At 40.9% G+C, this 20,254-nt stretch overlaps 1 protein-coding gene across 4 annotated transcripts in view; it reads right to left on the bottom strand.

Annotated features, from left to right (window-relative positions):
- DCLK1 (doublecortin like kinase 1) overlaps positions 1 to 20,254 on the bottom strand; it is a 352,916-nt gene that overhangs the window by 107,578 nt on the left and 225,084 nt on the right. For 3 of the 4 annotated variants that reach the window (XM_040426114.1, XM_040426117.1, XM_040426115.1), the window contains one exon: positions 19,762 to 19,856. In XM_040426114.1, the coding sequence (XP_040282048.1) occupies positions 19,762 to 19,856 (95 nt within the window). Of the gene's footprint in view, positions 1 to 4,402; positions 5,124 to 19,761; positions 19,857 to 20,254 lie in introns of those variants that run through there. The other variant, XM_040426116.1, reaches the window with a different exon arrangement.

Here is a 20,254-nt window from a genome sequence, read left to right as displayed (position 1 = left end):
AAGGACTTTTCCCCCCGTCAAAAATAACGAATCTCAGACGGAAATGACTAAAATGGATGCAAAATAAGCACAATGGATGCTCAAAATAATGGATGCGTTTTTGTTTTTATTTCCCGTTCTTCTGACGGATCAGAAGAATGGAAAAATAAACGGTGATGTGAACCTACCCTAAGCCAGGCTGCCCCAACTCATGTGAACATCATGCATCAAGGTAAAAAGGCTGGCTCCATTAATAATCCATACATCATGCAAACCTATCAGAACTATATAAGAAATGCTTACTTTGACAAGCAATATATCAAAGAAGAGGTGACAAAAGACAAGTCGGTGTAGTCATCTTAATATTTTATTGTACATAAGCATTGTGGTTTCATGGAAAATTCGCTATAATAATTTCACAATTTGGTTTCATCCAGTTTTTAACCAATATTACAGCAGAAGAACCCATCTGAGGGCAAAATTATACCAAAATGTAGGTTACAGTCAACGGGCCTCATGTATGAAAATCGGGACAAGCCTCCTTGCTGCTCGTTGACTCCAACCCTCAGGGTAGAAAATAAAAACTGAACCCCAGCTGGTTACTGTGAACAACAAGGACACTTTTTCTTGGAGACATTTTAATACATAAGGCCCAATGTGGCTAATATTTGAAAGGTATCGGCACATGACTATCGATTCTGTTTTCAAAATGGCTGCCTGTAGTGTGGGCAGGTAACAGGATCTTGTATAGATACTTGCTATGTATCTATACAAGATCTTTATCATATAGGTATGGCTTTTAAACATATAGGGGGAGATTTATCAAACTGGTGTAAAGTAGAACTGGCTTAGTTTTCCATAGCAACCAATCAGATTCCTCCTTTCCTTTTCCATAGGAGCTGTGAAAAATAAAAGGTGGAAACTGATTGGTTGCTATGGGCAACTAAGCCAGTTATACTTTACACCAGTTTGATAAATGACCCCATAGTTTTATATAGACAAAATGGGCTCAAAAGTTGACTTTATATGTGCAACACACACTTTAGGCTTGGTTAATCAAAAAGCGATCCCGGGTTGCCCATAGCGACCAATTACATCACATGTTTCATTTGCAAGTGCAGTTTACTAAATGAAAGCTGAACTCTAATTGGTTGATGTGGGTAACCATGACACTGAGGCTCAGCAGAGCACAGACAAAGGACACTGATGTTGCCTATGACAACACATTTTAATATATCCATGTATTGCTCCTAAATTCATATCTAGGATTTTTTTTAAATAAAACTTTATTTATCAGCTATTTTGGTAACAGAACCAATAGGTACGAGAGTCATGTTAAAGGTATTGTCCACTAGCAGAAGGCATGTTTTATTATTCTTGGACCACCACTTCCACGTTGCGACACAGTTGTGTTGGTGACATTATGAGGGGAACTGTCTGTCTGCTTCAGTTCGATAGCTCAGCCGTCTCCTTCTCCATCATGGCTGGTTCAGAGATGGAGAAGAGGAGTGGCTTAGCTAATGGGCCGAGGCGGACAGACGGATTCCTTCATCACATCTGCCTGTGTCAGGACTAACGAAGAAGTGGAGCCGCAGATCAGGTCTGAAATTGGAGGATCCGTATAGTAGCAAATATAATGATTTCACTGGTCATAAATGCTCAAACATATTATCTGCTGCTGGACAACCCCTTTAATGATCAACACCTTATTAAAGGGGTTTTATGGGAGTTCAATATTGATGAGCTCAGGATGAGCTCCATATCTAATCGTTGGGGGTCCGACTTCTAGCACCCCTGCCGATCAACAGGCCGCAAAGCTCTGGTGAATACAGCGGCCTCTTCCTAGGCCAGTGATGTCATATTCATCTGTAATGTACCCTATGTACAGCTCAGTTCCATTCAAGTAAACGGGCCTGAAAGGTAATACTAAGCTCAGCCACTATGCTTGGTTAGCTGATTGGTGGGAGTTCGGGGAGGCAGACCCCCACTGATCAGATACTAATGATCTATCATGAGGATAGACTATCAATACTGAACTCCTGGAAAACCCCTTTAAAGGGAACCTGTCGCCAGGATTTTGTGTATAGAGCTGAGGACATGGGTTGCTAGATGGCCGCAAGCACATCCGCAATACCCAGTCCCCATAGCTCTGTGTGCTTTTATTGTGCAAAAAAAACCATTTGATACATATGCAAATTAACATAGGAGTCATCTCTTACTTGTGTGACCAGAGAAGAGTCATATTTTCAAGCTCTGACTCATCTTAGGGTAATTTGCATATGTATCAAATCGGTTTTTATACACAATAAAAGCACACAGAGCTATGGGGACTGGGTATTGCGGATGTGCTAGCGGCCATCTAGTAACCCATGTCCTCAGCTCTATGCACAAGGTTCCCTTTAAGTCTTTTCCTGCCTCACAAATATTAACATAAACAACCGTCAATGTCGTACAAACATGGAAAATACTTGAAAAAGCTTGAGCCTCAGGTATGAAAACTGTATGATTAGATAAAAGAGAGTATAAAGTATTCTTGTTGCCTGTAGCAACCTGTCCATACAGAACTTTGGTTGCTGTGGGCAACAGACACTTTTTCTTTTTTTTCTATAGGTTAGTTTTACAAGGCCTCGAGTATATTTTATTGATAAAAAAAACGTCATGACTATGTAATAACCAAATAGCAACGCTCTCCTCAGACACACCTAACGTTCATTACCTATAAAACACGGATCAATAAAGAATTTAAAAAGTGCAAACATTAAATGAGGATCGGTAAGCAACTCAATGGATACAATCTGAATAGTGAATGATTCTGCATTAATAAATTAGGCTTCACCACAGAGCTCTGTTAACATTCATCAAGAAGCAAGTTAAAAGTAAAGCACAAAATGATTATTAGTCGAAAATTTCCTGGCAATTCAGACGTGATAGCAGAGACGTTAGCAGAATACAACGAGACAAAAGCTGCACAACTGATTCATAAAATGCAAAAATGGGGCTGTAGATAACTATAAATCATGTATTTTAGTGTTAATGTGCTACATTTATAATAGAAAGCAGCCTGCTGCAGCTCACTTTGGCTGTGTGCAAATTAAAGGGGTTACAAAAAAAGGGTCTGCTTTACCTTTTTTTCTTTCTTTACTTAAAGGGGTTAAATGTTATCTCAATATGATTCAGCATGAAAAACTAGTCATTTTTGTAAATTACTTTCAGTTACAAAAATGCTCCGGTTGTGAGATATGTATTCCCTTTACTTCATTATAATGACGCCCCCTTGGTGTTTAATCTGTATTGTATTGTGCACATGAACATGCTGAGGTGGTCGCACGTGCTCAGTTCCATCCTTGCCACCAGCTGTATCTACTGTTAGAAGCTGCAGTATTTGCAGGGAGAGAGATGCAGCTGAAAGGACATGCCCCCTCATCTGTGATAGGGACAGCTGCAGCAGAATGGACACCCCCTGATTAATGACACGCCCACGGAAGAGAACCGGACAGTGAATGAGGAGATCTCTGGATTCATGTGAGGTAGAGGGCTGGTTCTAGCTTCGTTGGCAAGAGATTTAAATGTATCTAATCAAAAATATCAAGGTACAAAATCCAAAATGACTACAGAACGAACGTGGTTGGATATGTAATTTTGCAATCAGTCCAGTTGGGAGGTACATTCCACAAATATTAGGGAACTGAATGAATAACAACTGCAGGATACAATTCCTATAATCCAGAATGAAGTGTGACAGATGAACAAATATTCTAAATTGGTGAAGAACTTGATGGTAGGGCTAGCAGAACCTCCATGAAAGCCCAAACATAAAATTTATAAAGGTTTCACTAGGTTTTTCCCCCCCAAAAAAATGACAGCCAGATTTTACATGTGAAAATACAACAGGAAAATATAAAATCACAGCATTTTTTCCAAACTTCTCTATAGGAAAAAAAAAGTCAGGAAAAAACCAAACTATAACATTATATCAATAAAAGATACCCAGCCCACAAACTGCTGAAAACGTGGATGAATTTCATGGTGCTTTTTACAAGCCAACACCCCCCTTCCCCCTCCAAAAAAAACTATATGTGGAAGGTGGAAGCACGATCGCTATTACGTTTTGGTTTGGGGAGTGGCTACTTCTGGCGAGTCTTCCGGGACTCATGCACACGAAAAAAAAAAAAGAGCCAGCCCTGTACCTCACACTGAGAAAGAGATCTGCCCATTATGTGCTTCAATTGTTCTGCTAGATTTATTTCAAGCTGGCAGCTCAGGGGGGGCGTGCACTTTAACAGGGGACGTGTCCTTTCTGCTGCACCTGGTGGCAGTCGAAGGATGGAACTGAGCGTGTGCTTCCATCTCCGTGAGCAGGACAGAGAAATTAGAAAAAGAGTAAACAGCAGGTGGCGCCATACAGATAGATTTCAGTAAATAACTCAGTAGCTATGCTAAATTTTGAATTACATGCAATCCCAAAAGTATTCAAATTCAGGGGCTGGTTTGAAAAATGTTGATTATTTTTCACAGGATAGCCCCTTTAATAACAATACTTACAAAAATTGCTGTTCTTACAACACCCTAATATTTATACGAATTGCACCTCCGAACCAGGGTTACATTGGTCATGTCCATTGGGTAATCAGGACTATACTGCAATGTTAAAATCAAAAGGCTTGGCATACATGGAAAAGATGGATTATAATATAAGGAAGGAGCGGGGGGGGGGGGGGGGCTGTTTTTGTAAGATTTAGATTCCTTGTCAGAAGTGACCTCTGCTGAGTCCCATGTGGTGCTGCAGAAGGCTGCATATATTAAAATGACAAATCCTCTGAATCTCAGCATACTGGAAGAATGCCTAGGCATTACCGAGTACGACTGCAGATTTGGATGTAGTCATCGTGAGATCATTTTTGGAAGTCACACTCATAATGTCTTCTCAAAATGGACCAAAGAGGGGTGAATAAAAAAAAAAGGTAACGTACCTAGTGCCCCAAGAACACTTTATGAACCAGAGTCAGCCTTTGTTTCACGTCATGTTACGTTAATTAGCTTAAACTATCACCGAGTCACAAACCAGAAACACTGCTCCATTTTCTCTTTTAAACTGAGTCTCCTACTGAATCCAAATCATCCGATGACAGGTGACGATACAGGTCCTGTAAGATGAAGTGGATTATAGATTTGTTCACCCGTTATTCCTCGCAATATTGTTCATATTCATTCTGTCACAAGCAACTATAGCGCTGACATTTCACAGAGCAGAACATAACAGATTCCAAAAAACGGATATAATAACAGCCTAAAAAAAAATCTTACATTGACACTGTATAAAAATACAAAGAGCAATAAAAACAATACATAAAACACAGTAACAGCTCAAGAACACTGCAACAAAGTAACCGGAAATGCAAAGTACTTCATAGCAGGAGAGACATTTTAGCGCTCCTTTTCCTTTCTTGACAACAGTTTACAGGATATAGCAAATTGCAGCAGATGCTAACGGCGGAAAGATTTTCTGAGAAATCATTTACAGAAGTTGAAAGTAGATAAAGTAGAAAAATAATTTGTGTATAAGCAACAAAAGAAGCGCCATTATTATGTTGGTAAGAAGCACGCAGAACAGTTCTGCCAAAATGTGTTGTGAGATTCAGTTGTTACAATTTACAAGGAATGATGTAAGGCTACTTTCACATCTGCGCTTTTCCTTTCCGCTATTGAGATCAGTCATAGGATCTCAACACCGGAGGAAAACGCTTCAGTTTTGTCCCCATTTATTGTCAATGGGACAAAACTGAACGGAACTGAGTGCACCAGAATGTATTCCGTTCCATTTGGTTGCGTCCCTATCGCGGACAGTCTGGTATTAGAAGCGGAGCAAGACGGATCTGGCATGAAACACAATGTAAGTCAATAATGCCGGATCCATTTTCTAGGACACAAAAGAATGTGTCCCCCATTGACTTACAATGGTTTTAGTGACGGATCCGTCATGGCTATTTTAGAGATAATACAACCGGATCTGTTCAGAACGGATGCAGACGGCTGTATTATCATGACGGAAGCGTTTTTGCTGATCCATGACGGATCCAGCAAAAACTTAGATATGAAAGTAGCCTATGTCGGTCAGTCTAATGAATGTTTACCGTGGATATAACGAATATGTCACTGCATGAAAAAATGACTGGCATTGCCAGTGTACTAGCAGCAATAGCAGTCTGTGATCCAAACCAATTACTCTGCTAGGGATTCATGCAAACAGCTATGATATAGTAGTGATTTATCGATGGACATCCCATGTCTACAGCTCATATACAGACTTATGTTTCCACAAGGAAACGCACTACAAACAAATCCAGTGCCATCCAACCCTGCAGTCATACTCCCTTCCATATGACCTTATTGATAACATACACTCACCTAAAGAATTATTAGGAACACCATACTAATACGGTGTTGGACCCCCTTTTGCCTTCAGAACTGCCTTAATTCTACGTGGCATTGATTCAACAAGGTGCTGATAGCATTCTTTAGAAATGTTGGCCCATATTGATAGGATAGCATCTTGCAGTTGATGGAGATTTGAGGGATGCACATCCAGGGCACGAAGCTCCCGTTCCACCACATCCCAAAGATGCTCTATTGGGTTGAGATCTGGTGACTGTGGGGGCCATTTTAGTACAGTGAACTCATTGTCATGTTCAAGAAACCATTTTTCCAGTCTTCACCAGTCCAATTTTGGTGAGCTTGTGCAAATTGTAGCCTCTTTTTCCTATTTGTAGTGGAGATGAGTGGTACCTGGTGGGGTCTTCTGCTGTTGTAGCCCATCCGCCTCAAGGTTGTGCGTGTTGTGGCTTCACAAATGCTTTGCTGCATACCTCGGTTGTAACGAGTGGTTATTTCAGTCAACGTTGCTCTTCTATCAGCTTGAATCAGTCGGCCCATTCTCCTCTGACCTCTAGCATCCACAAGGCATTTTTGCCCACAGGACTGCCGCATACTGGATGTTTTTCCCTTTTCACACCATTCTTTGTAAACCCTAGAAATGGTTGTGCGTGAAAATCCCAGTAACTGAGCAGATTGTGAAATACTCAGACCGGCCCGTCTGGCACCAACAACCATGCCACGCTCAAAATTGCTTAAATCACCTTTCTTTCCCATTCTGACATTCAGTTTGGAGTTCAGGAGATTGTCTTGACCAGGACCACCCCCCTAAATGCATTGAAGCAACTGCCATGTGATTGGTTGACTAGATAATCACATTAATGAGAAATAGAACAGGTGTTCCTAATAATTCTTTAGGTGAGTGTATATTTAGTAGGTCAGCAAAAGGTAGGGGACATATGGAAGAGGGTAGGACTGCAGAAAAAAAAACTAGAGAGCTTCCCAATCCCAATATTTCAGCCCCCCCAGTTTCACTCAGGAATGCCTGTCCCCCCAATCATAAACACCTATTTATAAGAAACACCCCCCTTTCATAGGGTTCATAGGAATGTAAGGTGCCTTGCATAGTAGATAAAGAATATTTACTGTGATTGGTTGCTACTGCCAAAGATAAAGGGGGATATTTATCAAAATCTGATTGGTTGCTATGGGAAACTGTAACACCCCAGAGTGGTGTTTCCACTACTGCACCCTGCTACTATCTCTAATTGGCTAATATAATGTAATCTTATGTATGTCTTTCCAGGTCCTCCACAATGTGCATTCATAATCTTATGTAACTGTTTATTACATGTAATGTGCCTGGTTCACCAGCAGGTGGCAGCGTAAATTGCAGAACTATCCTTAGAGAGAATGGAACTTATTATTCCATTCTCTGCCCCTTTGGGCAAAGTGGGCCAGTCCTGCTTGCTACCAGAAGGAGGTTGGCAGTTCTGGTTTGTTCTGGTTGAGACTCTATGTTGGAGCTGCTAGGATTCTAACCTACTTTTTGGCTGAACATAAGTCCGACTAAAAGAGTGAAGTGCAGCATAAAGAGGAAACAAAGACACCAAGTCAACTTGTCAGTACAGCAGAGTGAGAGAAAGATATAGCAGAGTTGAGTTTGTCTGCCAGTTTAATGCTAAAGCCTTCTGGAACCAAGACAAAGCCTGAAACTGTTTGGAGAAACGTTTAGTAACATAGTAACATAGTACATAAGGCCGAAAAAAGACATTTGTTCAAGTAAAGCTGCCATTGAACTTCATCTCAAGGTCTTGACTCAAGTTATTCTTTCATCCCTCAATTATTCCCCCTATTTGTTGCTTCGGAGCCAAAGCCTGGGGTCCAGCGGTATCCAGGTAGGAGCACCGTGACACACTTAAAGAGAAATTTTAGGCTGCAACATACCACTCAGAATTTCCTACACCTGAGACGCAATATAGAGGGCCCTGGGGGGCGGCCGCCTGTTGTACAACTCAGCCAGTTTTTCTTTCCTCCAGTCTTTAAAAAATCTACCCCATAGTTTTTATGAACCCTACTATTTACATGCTGGAAGCTAGAAATATTTTATCCAAATTAATATGCAGATGCTATGAGTGCTGGATATGTAAAGTTCGGGCATAATCACAGAAGCAATTAATTCATCTTAAAACTTTTCAAGTGTGTTTGTGTATAATTGCTGCCGTTCATTAATGAAAGCATGCTTCTGCTAGAGGCCAAAATAAGTGCTGAATATTCCCATCTGGCTAACCGGTGCCGACATATACATCTGTCGTTACAACAGTCTGACATCAAAGCCTGGCACCAGGAGTTACTTCAAATCTGGATTTCAACATGTCAAAACAAATGGGCTAGCAAAGTCGGCTTTCCATCGAGAGCAGGAAAAATAAACCTTACATAGAGAAAAAAAAAAAAAAAGATCCTGTAAATTGGGGCATATATTTTAATAGACGGAAGAGATTTTCTGTAACAGTACCCGTTGCCAGGCAACCGCGCAAAGGCATGAGATCAGTTACACAGACTTTTCTGTACATTTATTTTTAAAGAATAGTCAGTTAATGATGGATAAGGCTGCAGCAGATGTAGTCGCCATGCTAAGTGAATGATTAACACGGGGCCCATTCACTTCAGTATTACAGAATAAATAAACATAGTCTAATATCCTATTTGCACGCTTGAATGTAGTAAATGTATTGTAAATTCAACTTAGAAGATCTTTCATGTTTCATCATGCATATTATCTAATGTCATCCATGCATTCCAGGGCTTCAACACTAGGGGGCACATTTATTAAGACTGGCGATTTAGAAGCTGATCTTAAAAAAACACCCATATCTGGTGGAGGATCTGCCGGAGTTATGAAGAGGCACAGGCTTCTCCAAAACTTTGGCACATCCAGCGCCAGTTCTAAATGTAAGTCAGCTTCCGAGCTGTCTTACATTTATTTATTTTATGCACTTATATAGCACTACTATATTCCGCAGCGCTTTACAGACATTAGCATCAAGCTGTCCCCAGTGGGGCTCACAATCTATGTTCCCTGTCAGTATGTCTTTGGAGTGTGGGAGGAAACCGGAGAACCAGGAGAAAACCCACGCAAATACGGGGAGAACATACAAACTCCATCCATGTTGTCCATTAGACCATTTTCTACGCCTAAACCAGGCGTAGAAAATGGCGCCAACAATTTTAGAACTGGATTGAGGGGCGAAGTTGCAGATATCGGTACAACTAACCATTGCGCCACCATCTGCACCTGAAATACGCCTAGTTTAGGAGTATTTCAGCTGAGTAAATGACCCCCTAAGATCGTTGAAACCGCCATAACGAGAGCTGCACAATAGTGATGCGTTATCCAAGGTAAAATGTTACATAGTTTTAGGTGTCTTCCTTAGTATGGGCAAGGCTTTACACATTTCTGATTAAATATCCATTAGCTACAGGAAAGATACAGTAGCTGTCGACCAAACGAATGTGTCATTAGAAAATGACCGTTTTACGTTTTTAAGGAAAACACATTATTAATGATTTTTTTTTTTTTCACATCACTATATAATTAAAATCCTGTGGTTTTTGCACTGGCCACTAAGCCTAGTAATAGACGCCACTTTCTTCTCTTTACAGATCACTTTTCAGCAGTCATCTCGTTATCATTACAGGTAGGATTACAACCACACACATATATATATCATATATACAGAGAACACTGGATCCACCATTCACAATAGGTGATAGAACAGCTTATCTACTCCCTCCTGACCTCTACACAGGGCACAGAGCATGCCTAGAAAACACTCCTATAAAAGTTAATGAGGTCCCCTCCAGACCATTGTGTCTATGGCCGATGGTGGATGCTGTAAACAACAGTTTAGGCAAGATGGCTGCCCCATAATCAGGTTCAGGAAACAGAATAAAAAGATCTAAAATCAGCAAATAAAAACAGATTAGAAAAAATATCTATATATGTGCCACCATCTGGTTTTAACTGGCAGAAAGAAAACAAATTTAGGTAACACATTCCTTTTAACTCCCCCTCACATATACATGTTTGGCTTGGCCGGGCAAGTAGGGATCCAGAGTGGTGAGAAAGATGTTTGTAGACACATCTGACAGCAGCTTATCTCCCCAAGAAGACCAGGATTGGACCTTTGAAATACAGCCGGAAGCCCCTAGTATACATTAGATGGACAAATGTCTGATATTAGTGCCTTCAGGTAACATTTATCTAATGTGTACAGCCATCCTAAGTGGCTCCAATGGGGTCCGTGATCCCATCCCTTCTGCTTTAGGGTGATGACCATCTGTGCAGGAATGCCCTAGCCATAGGAAATGAGGTGGAGATTTGTCCTAAAGAAAATAGAAAGGGGAGTGGAGGAGGAACCAAACATCAGGCCCTTCTCTCTCGGGTAGCAAAACCAGGAGCTTTAGGCCGGTTTCATACTTGCTTTGTTGTTTTCCGGTATTGAGATCTGGCAGAGGATCTCAATACCGGAAAAAAACGTTTCCGTTTAGTCCTCATGCATTCTGAATGGAAAGAGATCTGATCAGGATGCATCAGGATGTCTTCCGTTCCAGCAGCATTCAGTTTTGTGATCAGATACAAAACCGCTGCAAGCTCCGGTTTTGTGTCCGATCATAAAAACGGGAAAAAAACAGATCCGGCACTGAAAACAATGTAAGTCAATGGTGACGGATCCGTTTTTTATGGAGCCTAAAAAAACGGATCAGTCATCCACTGACTTTCAATGTATTTAACGACGGATCTGTTTTTTTTCCGTTTTGATTTTACACAACCACATCCTAACGGAACGGATGCATCCTGATGTGCAGAATCAAAAAGGATCCGTTATTGAGATTCTCTGCTGAATCTGAATACCGGAATTAACAACACAAGTGTTAAAGTAGCCTTAATGGGGTACCAATTTTGATCTTTGCTGTGATATCCCCTCTCTTCTTCATACTCTACTTTCCATAACATAACAACGCATAGTATATGAACAGTACAGTAAGTGCTTAAAATTCTCCCTGGCTACGTTATATTAGGTAATGTAGGGCATGTTGGAAATGTTCGGAATAATGTGGTTGAGCACATTCAGATTTGGCCCCTATGGAATGGCACTTGGCTACTTTGCATATGTATGTGCATTTTTACCATCTGTTCTATGTTTCATTTGTGCTGTTTAGTCATTCACTTATTTTTACTGGAAGATCCTGAGCTCATATAATATGTGGATATGCTTTTCCCTATATAGACAGAATATGGGTCTACTCTGATATTAGTTGGTGTTACAGGCTTCGGTATCTGGAAAAAGAACTTGATTAATTGATACCTGGAAACAAAGCCCCTGTGTCCAATATCCCTGGTGGACCAGTGGTCGCTTACCTATCCAGGACAAAGTATGCAATAGTATTAATTAGTCCAAACAAAAAAGATACAAAGAGTTGGGTCCCCACAACTGTTTTGGGGAGTCCTCATGGCATTGTGACAGCATCCTAAATTGTTGACTAGGGTCTCTCCCTAATGTAAAACCCTCATGGTAAAATGATGAATATATCTCACCAGATGAGGGTGCGCAGTGTCATGCCACCTGCTGAGCTGCTCGAGGAGGACCAAATACAATGATAAAGGGGTTAAAAAAAAAAACTGGTTTCTGGGGTCCTGTCATCTAATAGTTAAAAAGGTCTGGTAAAAGGAGAATGTGCAACACATTTCAGACGGTCAATCTACTTCCTCAGACACAACAGTTGTGGCTGAGGAAGGAGACTGACTCTCCAAAAAGCGGAGAGATAAGTGAATCAAATCAAAATTTTTGAAATTTGACCAGAATTTTTCTGAACATTTAGATTTTAAAGGACCTGAATTTTGTGTGATTTGAATAGAGAGAGATAGAGAGAGCTTTCTCCAGGTAATTGGGGAACTTTTGATTAGGAATTAATGGAATTAGGAATGAATTTATTCAAATCGAATCAGCTGGCAAATTTTACACATTATTCTTTTAATACACTTTTTTAGCTATTACTGTATATGGAAGTGCTCCAGAAACTAGTTTTTTTTTACTTTTATTTTTAACTATTTTATCAGTCTAATAATTATTGATATGCATTCAGCTGCAGAGTATATCACAAGCGTTTACATCTATTGGATAATCTAAATCTTATCAGAATTTCTTATTTTTTCTGGGCTTGCCAAGCTAACCTATCCCGAATAATTATCAGTGGCTACACAGAGTACCAGGCTGTGCATTTAGAAAAGACCAACAGGCAGTTGGAGACAACTAGATAACCAATGACTATGGAAAATATCACAGTCACAGCACAGCACAGCATGAGAACATTCCAAGTACCTCCAAACATTTTGTGTGTGCCCCCTGGGGTATACACATGTCAGGTTGAGAATTTAAATGGTCACTAACTTTCACACAACTTTGCATAAATCAATAGTACAAGAAAATGCAACAAACTTTATAATATATCTTATCAGAGAAAATGCCTTGTCCTAGAGTTATCAGCTATTTCTCTCCCCTTTCTAAAATGACTTTGACTCTAGTGACACCAGGTGTCCAACTTAAAGGGGTTGCGTCACTTCAGCAAATAGCATTTATCATATAAAGAAAGTCAATGCAAGCCACTTACTAATGTATTGAGATTATCTATATTGCTTCCTTTGCTGGCTGGATTAATTTTTCCATCACATTATACACTGCTCGTTGCAATCCAGTAGCGGCAGCCATGCTTGCACAGTATAGGAAAACCATTGGCCTACACCCACTCCAATGGACCCAACTACCAGAGAGGCTGGAGCTTTTTCCTATAATGTGCAAGCATGACCACTACTGATGGATTGCAGGATGGTCATAATCATGGAAACGAGAAGTGTATAATGTGATGGAAAAATTAATCAAGCCAGCAAAGAAAGCAATATAGATAATAACAGTACATTAGAAAGTGGCTTGCATTAACGTCCTCTACATAATAAATGCTATTTGCTGAGGTAAAACAATCCCTTCAAAGGGGTATTCCCATCACAGACAATGGGGGCATATGGCTAGGATATGCCCCCATTGTCTTATAGGTGCGGGTCCCACCTTTGGAGAACGGAGCAGGGAGCATGGTGACTGGAGGACCCCGGGTTTCCTGGGGTCCGGCCACTGTAAGCGCTCTCCCATACAAGTGAATGGGAGCGCATCGTGCTTGTGCAGCCACCGCTCCAAATCATTTCTATGGGGCCAACGGAAATAGCCGAGCCAGCGCTCAGGTATTTTCGGCGGCCCCATAAAAATGAATGGAGGGCGACTATGCATGCATAGTGCGCCCTCCACCGCCTTTCTCCGCTCCGTCCTCTCTGGGACCAGCACCTATCAGACAAACGGGGCATATGCTAATGATATGCCCCCATTGTTTGTGATGGATCAGATAACATCATCACAATCAAGTCTATGAAGAGGGAAATGGGGAGGAGTGAGCAGGAAATGAGTAAGACACACAAAGAGAAACTACTTAAGTAAAAGACAGTTTCTATCTCTGTCCAAGTGCTTATTCTCATCTATACAGGTCAGTACTTCTGTATAAGATCACCAATAGCCCTGGGGTTGCTTTTAAGTTAGTGTAAGAATGTTAGGAAGTAGATTCTCTTCTATTTTCTGTGTGCAGTGGAAGAAAGCTAGTTCCAACAAATGTAGGAGAATTGCAAACTAAAGATATAGCATACAGAAGAGAAAACTGCTAAAATGCCAGATACAAGTGATATAATTAGAGATGAGCGAATCGACTTTGGATGAAACATGGATCTCCATACAGTATTAGAATGTATTAGCTCCGATGAGCCGAAGTTATTGCTTTGTTAAGTCTCGTGAGACTTTGAGCAATAACTTCATAAATTAATTTGTACTGTAAAAAACTACTTCCCGATCTCAGGTTCGGTTCCAAGTGGTACCTTGGAACCCAACCCGAGTTCGGGAAATGTTTTTTTACAGTACAAATTAATTTATGAAGTTACTATCCGAAGTCTCGCGAGACTTAACAAAGCAATAACTTCGGCTCATCTGAGCCAATACATTTGGCTCTATCCTCTGTATTGATCATCAGATATCTGATTAGTGGGGGTCAGTTTGAGAAGGTACTGGCAGTAGCGCCGAGGCCTTTTCACAGTTTTCTCTAAGCCATGTGACATCACGTTCATTGGTTAGATTCACTACAATTCCCAGCATGATCCATTTATTTCTATGAGAGTTCTAAGAAGAGCAGAGAAAGTATGCATGCTGAGAGTTGTAGTTTCACAACAGCTGGAGTGCCACAGGTTGCCTACTCCTGGCCTTAAAGTCAATAGGGCTGAACTGTGATACCAAGCACAGCTACTATCTAATGGATGGCACGGTACTTGGTGAACAGGGAGAAAGCTGTGGTGCTACTGCAAGCACTGGGGCCTTCTCAAAGACCTGATCAGCAGGAGTCCTGGCTGTTGGACCTCGACCGATCAGATACTGATGACCTATCCAGAGGATAGGTCATCAGTATAAAGATCTCGGAAAAACCTTTTCAATTTAATTTTTTTTTTTTACTTTTGAGTTAACCTACAATACATAAAAAGTTGTGCAACTCTATAAACAGTTTACATTACTTAGACCATAGCTGCATTTGCAATTAAGCAGGCTTGTAATATCAATCCTTGTAAGCTTCATATCTGCAAAGATCCTGCTATGGTGAATTGTATTCTGGACAGTGTAACAGAAGATAGGAGCAATAAAGAAATACATTACAACATTACAGCCACCTTCATGAATGATTATTTTAAAGGATCTTGATGCAAACCGGAAACCCCCTTTAAAACCAATATAAAACAATCCAAATATAAAACAATAATTGTAGGAAAAGAGATTTATGCATGCTAGTGACTGTCTAATACTTTGGTAATTACTGCATTGAATTCTACTCCTATCATCCGCCTCCCTGGTAATTGTACTCAAATTAACGGCATCATTTCTGTAATGAAAAACAATGAAGAGGGATTCCTTGTAATGATTTTGTGACAAAGTATATGTTTTTGTAAAAGGCTCGTAGCAGCCTGTGATCAGCGCAGCTTTCGTGAAGGTCAGACAGCTTTCGACTTTATATTCTGTGGTTGTTAACAATAAGCCTTTCAATGCAGAGGTTCGTTCCTTTCCACTTTTTCTACCCCATCTTCTGAAGATAAACAATTACAGCATGTCCTGTGATTTACCGCTATTATACATCACAACAGGATGTCCGTGCACTTGTAACTCTTCTCTTTAAGCTTTAGAACATGAAAAATTGCAAGGATCTTTTTAAATACACTTTCATATTATGGCTTCAATGGCTAGGTTCAACATTTGCAAAGCGCAAGCGGTACATTGCGAATGGGAGTCCATATTTTGGAATATTGCGATAGGTAGTCCACACTGGCGCTAAAGCAGAGGAACAGCCTGCCGTGGTTCACCCACCATACGTGGTCTAGCCGGATAATGCTGTGCACTGCCAGACCCCATTGGCTATAATGGGATCCGGCCAGTTTCCAGCATGAGCGCAGGGTTTTGGGCAGACCAAAAACAATGATGCACCAGTTTCTGTCCAGCTGAAATCTGTCCGGATCCCATTGCAGTATCCAGCTAGACCCACAGACTGCGTGAAGACATTTTGTCATGAAAGAACTTTTTTGTTGCAGACATATTTAAAAATGGGAAGATCATCATAAAAGATAACACTAATAGGTACTAAAAGCTCCCACTACACAGCTCCCAGAGTTTGTGGTCTATATATTGTGTCTGGCATCTAGCTGAAAATGAACATTCGGGAGGAGGAGCATTGTGAAGAACACCTTGTCTTGTCATCTGTCAGTAGCCAATCAGCAGTGCTGAGAGCACTTATGTTGATGCTGATTGGCTGGCAGCACCTGAATGACAAACAGCAGCTCACAAATGTCCTTTTCAGATGGATGCCATGAGCAATACACTGCGGCTGGGTGCAGATATGTCAGTGGTGTCCAGCCATTTGTTTTTGTTTTTTTATGGTGCCATATGTGTGTATGTAGATCTGGCATGACAACTGATGCTCTGGGTGATGAATGATCCCACGGAAGACCACAAATCAGTTCTGGCTTTATTTTGACTTTCAGATTTGACATTTTTAGTGCCTGCCATTTGTGTAAAGGAGTTTGTGCACTTTAATTGTTATTTTACATCTGTATCCCAAAAACAGAAGAGGTACAAGTCTTTCATGTGGAGGCTCCACGCCTCATGTTGGCTTACAAATACTGATGCAACACTATGACCAAAGTATGCAAGTATGAATAAGGCCTAAGCAGATGTGCAACTAGAACCTCCTGAGCCCCAATTCAAAATCTTTAACAAGGCCCCCACCTACCATGTGCATATATTATACCTTTGTCTTCTCACATAGTAGAGCGGCCTTTGGGCTCCCAAGACACCAAGGTCCGGGGGTGACTTCTACCTTTACACCCTTATCACACATCTAAGACCTCAGGGAAGTCATGTTTTGCAGGGTAGAAAATTTATTCTAACCCAGTCAAAAATGAGTCTGCGCACACCAGAAAAGTCAAGGGCTAGGATTACTATTCCAGATTGTCTTGTATATGACACTGTATTTTTACAAGCTATGACACAGGGCACTCCATCCCTGTACAGCGTGTGCACTGAACAAGCTCCTGCAAGACTTTAGTACGTGAGTACGTCTTCAATGCCTGTCCCATCAGTCAGTGGTGAGGGTGTGCCTTGAAGGGCAGTGAGCGGACCCTCTGGGTCCACACCAGCTCCATTCTCCTCTGGCCATTGAAGAACATGGTACATTGAAGCCTTGTCAGATACTATCCTGTTATTGTCTTTTCACTTAACCTGCTTCTCAGCGCTATTCAGTAGACTTACGGATTGTCTTTGCTTGTGGCAGGAAAATATGATATGCATATCTTCGTGAAACTGGGTCACCTCGATAACATTTATATGTATGCTGTTAGGATGAGTTCAAACAAACGTGTCTTCAGCTTGGTGGGTCAGTAAGAGCTCAGGGTAGAAACTCAAAAAGTACGAGTCGAAAAGTGTGCTTTCTTTTATGTAGCACTTGATCGCTAAGGAATCTTAGTTTGTATGTTCTCCCCATGCTTGTGTCCACCCGGTACTTCGTTAAATACTCCACTCTCCAGATTTCAGATTGTGAGCCCCAAAGGGGAGAAAGGCCGATGTGAGTAATAATTTTTGTACAGCGCTGAGGAATATGTAAGAGCTAAAGCAATGAGTAAAATAAGTTATGCCAACCTATGAGGGGTTCTCTCACTTCAATCGCAGAGGTGACAATCATGGCCCATTTCTTTTGGGGGAGTTACTCTATGAGAAGATGATTCAGGGGTACAGACAATGGCGCAATAATCAAGTGCCGATATTTCACCGTAAAAAAGAGACTGTATTGTCATATTGTATCTCAATCTCATACTGCATGATGCCATCATGTATGGTAGCATATAGAGTATTCGGAGGTTAGGTGCCTTCAGTTGTAACTGGATTACAGAACTTTAAACTATACCTGGAAATAATAGTATTTCCTAGTCCCTCCAGTTCCTGGCCCAAATCTTTACCTCCCCAAATATTCTTACAGATTTGACCTTTTTCTTTAGATGTGGCAGAGAAGAGCATGATGCAATTCAGAAGAGTACTATATTCAATCATCTTCAAACCTGAATAAGTCTTCTGCCCACAACCCTTCTCTGCACCAAAAAAACTGCCACATAGTGCTAACATATGGCCACATCATGACAATCAAATGTGCTCTTCTATGAGCAGCACTGTTTGCACAAGACTAGCTAATGAGGCACAAGATAAAAGCTCAGTAGTGATCATTTTTCACATGAGTAATGAGAATCTATACGTCTACAGAGATTATGATGTAGGGTGAATGTAGAGATTGTTTTCTTACCAAGACCTCGAAAGCTTTTCTTCCATTTGGTAGAAAGATATTTGCATTGACTAAAGTCTCCCTACCAATTTGCCAGTTCTCCTTAAAGGGAATCTGTCACCACGTTTATTTTAACCCAAACTGTTAAAGCCAAATTCACATTTCAGGTATTTGGTCAGTTATTTCCATCAGTTATTGGGAGCCAAAATCAGGTGCGGGTCAAGAACACAGAACAGGTGCAGATCTTTCCATTATATTATCTCTGAGCTGGCTTCACTACTGGTTTTGGCTCACAGTCACTGATGGAAATAACTGACTAAATAACTGAAGTGTGAACAACGTCTAACAGAGAACCTGACTGAAACGCAGGGTCATATACGTTTTTGGCCAAGTGTTTCCTCAAAATTTTGGTTGAGCATCTTCAGATGGTCTCAAGTCCATTCATTGTGATGCATATACTCAGTTTTCATATTCATGAGCAGCAAGCTCCCCTGTCCACCATCTGCTGGCTAACAGCTTTCTCCCTATGCACAGTAACCGGGAGAAAGCTGACAATCATCTACAGGAGGGAGGGGGACGCGGCAGTGAAGACTCCAGTGCTCGGGTTCAGATGGAAACAACAGGGCAAAGTTTATGCTGGCCTCGGAGAGGGTAGAATAAAACTGGTGACAGATTCCATTTAAAGGGAAAATCCATGAAACTGGGCTTCCAATATGTCAAAAATACAAGTGATAGGTTCACGTCAGCCGCCACTGACCTATAAAAATGAAATGGCGCTATAGAGCAGTGACTAAGGTGTATGAGTACTCTGTAAAGTCCTTTAGTTCAGGAAAAAAGTGATGGTCTGGGATCACAGACTTCACAACCCAATCTTCTCACTGTCACTTATGACATATCATACTGTGTTCCCTGGATTTGCCCTTTAAGGAGGATAATTAATCCAAGAAACCTTTCCAATGGTAGGTCACATAGCTAACATGGAACACGAGGTTCAGAAGAGCAAAAACAGCAAGATGGCTCTCTGGTCGACCCAAGTCATGTCCCAAGTCTCCTTCTGGAGTGGGAAACTGACAGGGCAAACTCGTAAATGTCAGAAGGGGAATCTTCTTTTTTTTCGGAAGAAAACTACAGCATTTCTACAAGGTGTTCTCTAAAAGCTTAAAAAAATGCATAATGCACTCATGTTAACTCACATTTATACAGTATAAAGACCGCCTGTAGGAGGCACTAGAGATCAAAATGAGAAATGTGGACTTTCAAAGTGGTGCCAACAGGACTATGAGAGCATTAAAAGGAGCACTTACCATATATATATATATATATATATATATATATATACACATAGTTCCTATGACAGTACATTTCTGATTGACTTGTGACAGTGACAACAGGAAGCAATGCAAAAGTGCACTGAATATTTCGCCAGCAAAAGCAATAGATAAGAAATGAAAAATGTACCCTCTGTTTCCGCAGACTTCCTGGGCTGGTCGGTGATGGGCTTGGCGATTTCCCCGAGCGAGGAGTGGAAAGCTGGCTCCCTGGGGTTCCATTGACTGAGAAAACAAAGTGATGGGAACAAGTTAATTAAAAATGATCTTAATCCTTGTCCGCCAGACCTTGTCTGCACTAAATCAGTCTACTGTACTGTATAATGCATCACTGTTGTTTCATTGTACTGCCCCTATTATCTGTACGTCCTTCCATTCATGAGGCTGACTGCAGTCTACACGGCAACTGTAATGATGAGAATACCAATCCACACACAGCCACTGTTGCGTTACACTTGCAGCAGGATGATTTATATCCAGCAGGCTCACCAAATCACCTACTGTCACATTGAACATGATGCACTCTAATACATAAACCTCTTTATAAGACATATGCTATAAACCAATACAGAGTACAGTATCTATTACCCAAAATCATTATATATAAATATTATAATACTAAT

Source organism: Bufo bufo, chromosome 3 (genome assembly GCF_905171765.1).
Source record: "Bufo bufo chromosome 3, aBufBuf1.1, whole genome shotgun sequence".
In the NCBI taxonomy this organism is placed as follows: Eukaryota; Metazoa; Chordata; class Amphibia; order Anura; family Bufonidae; genus Bufo; species Bufo bufo.
Note: the sequence above shows the minus strand (reverse complement) of the source record. Positions and strands in the feature narration are given on the sequence as shown.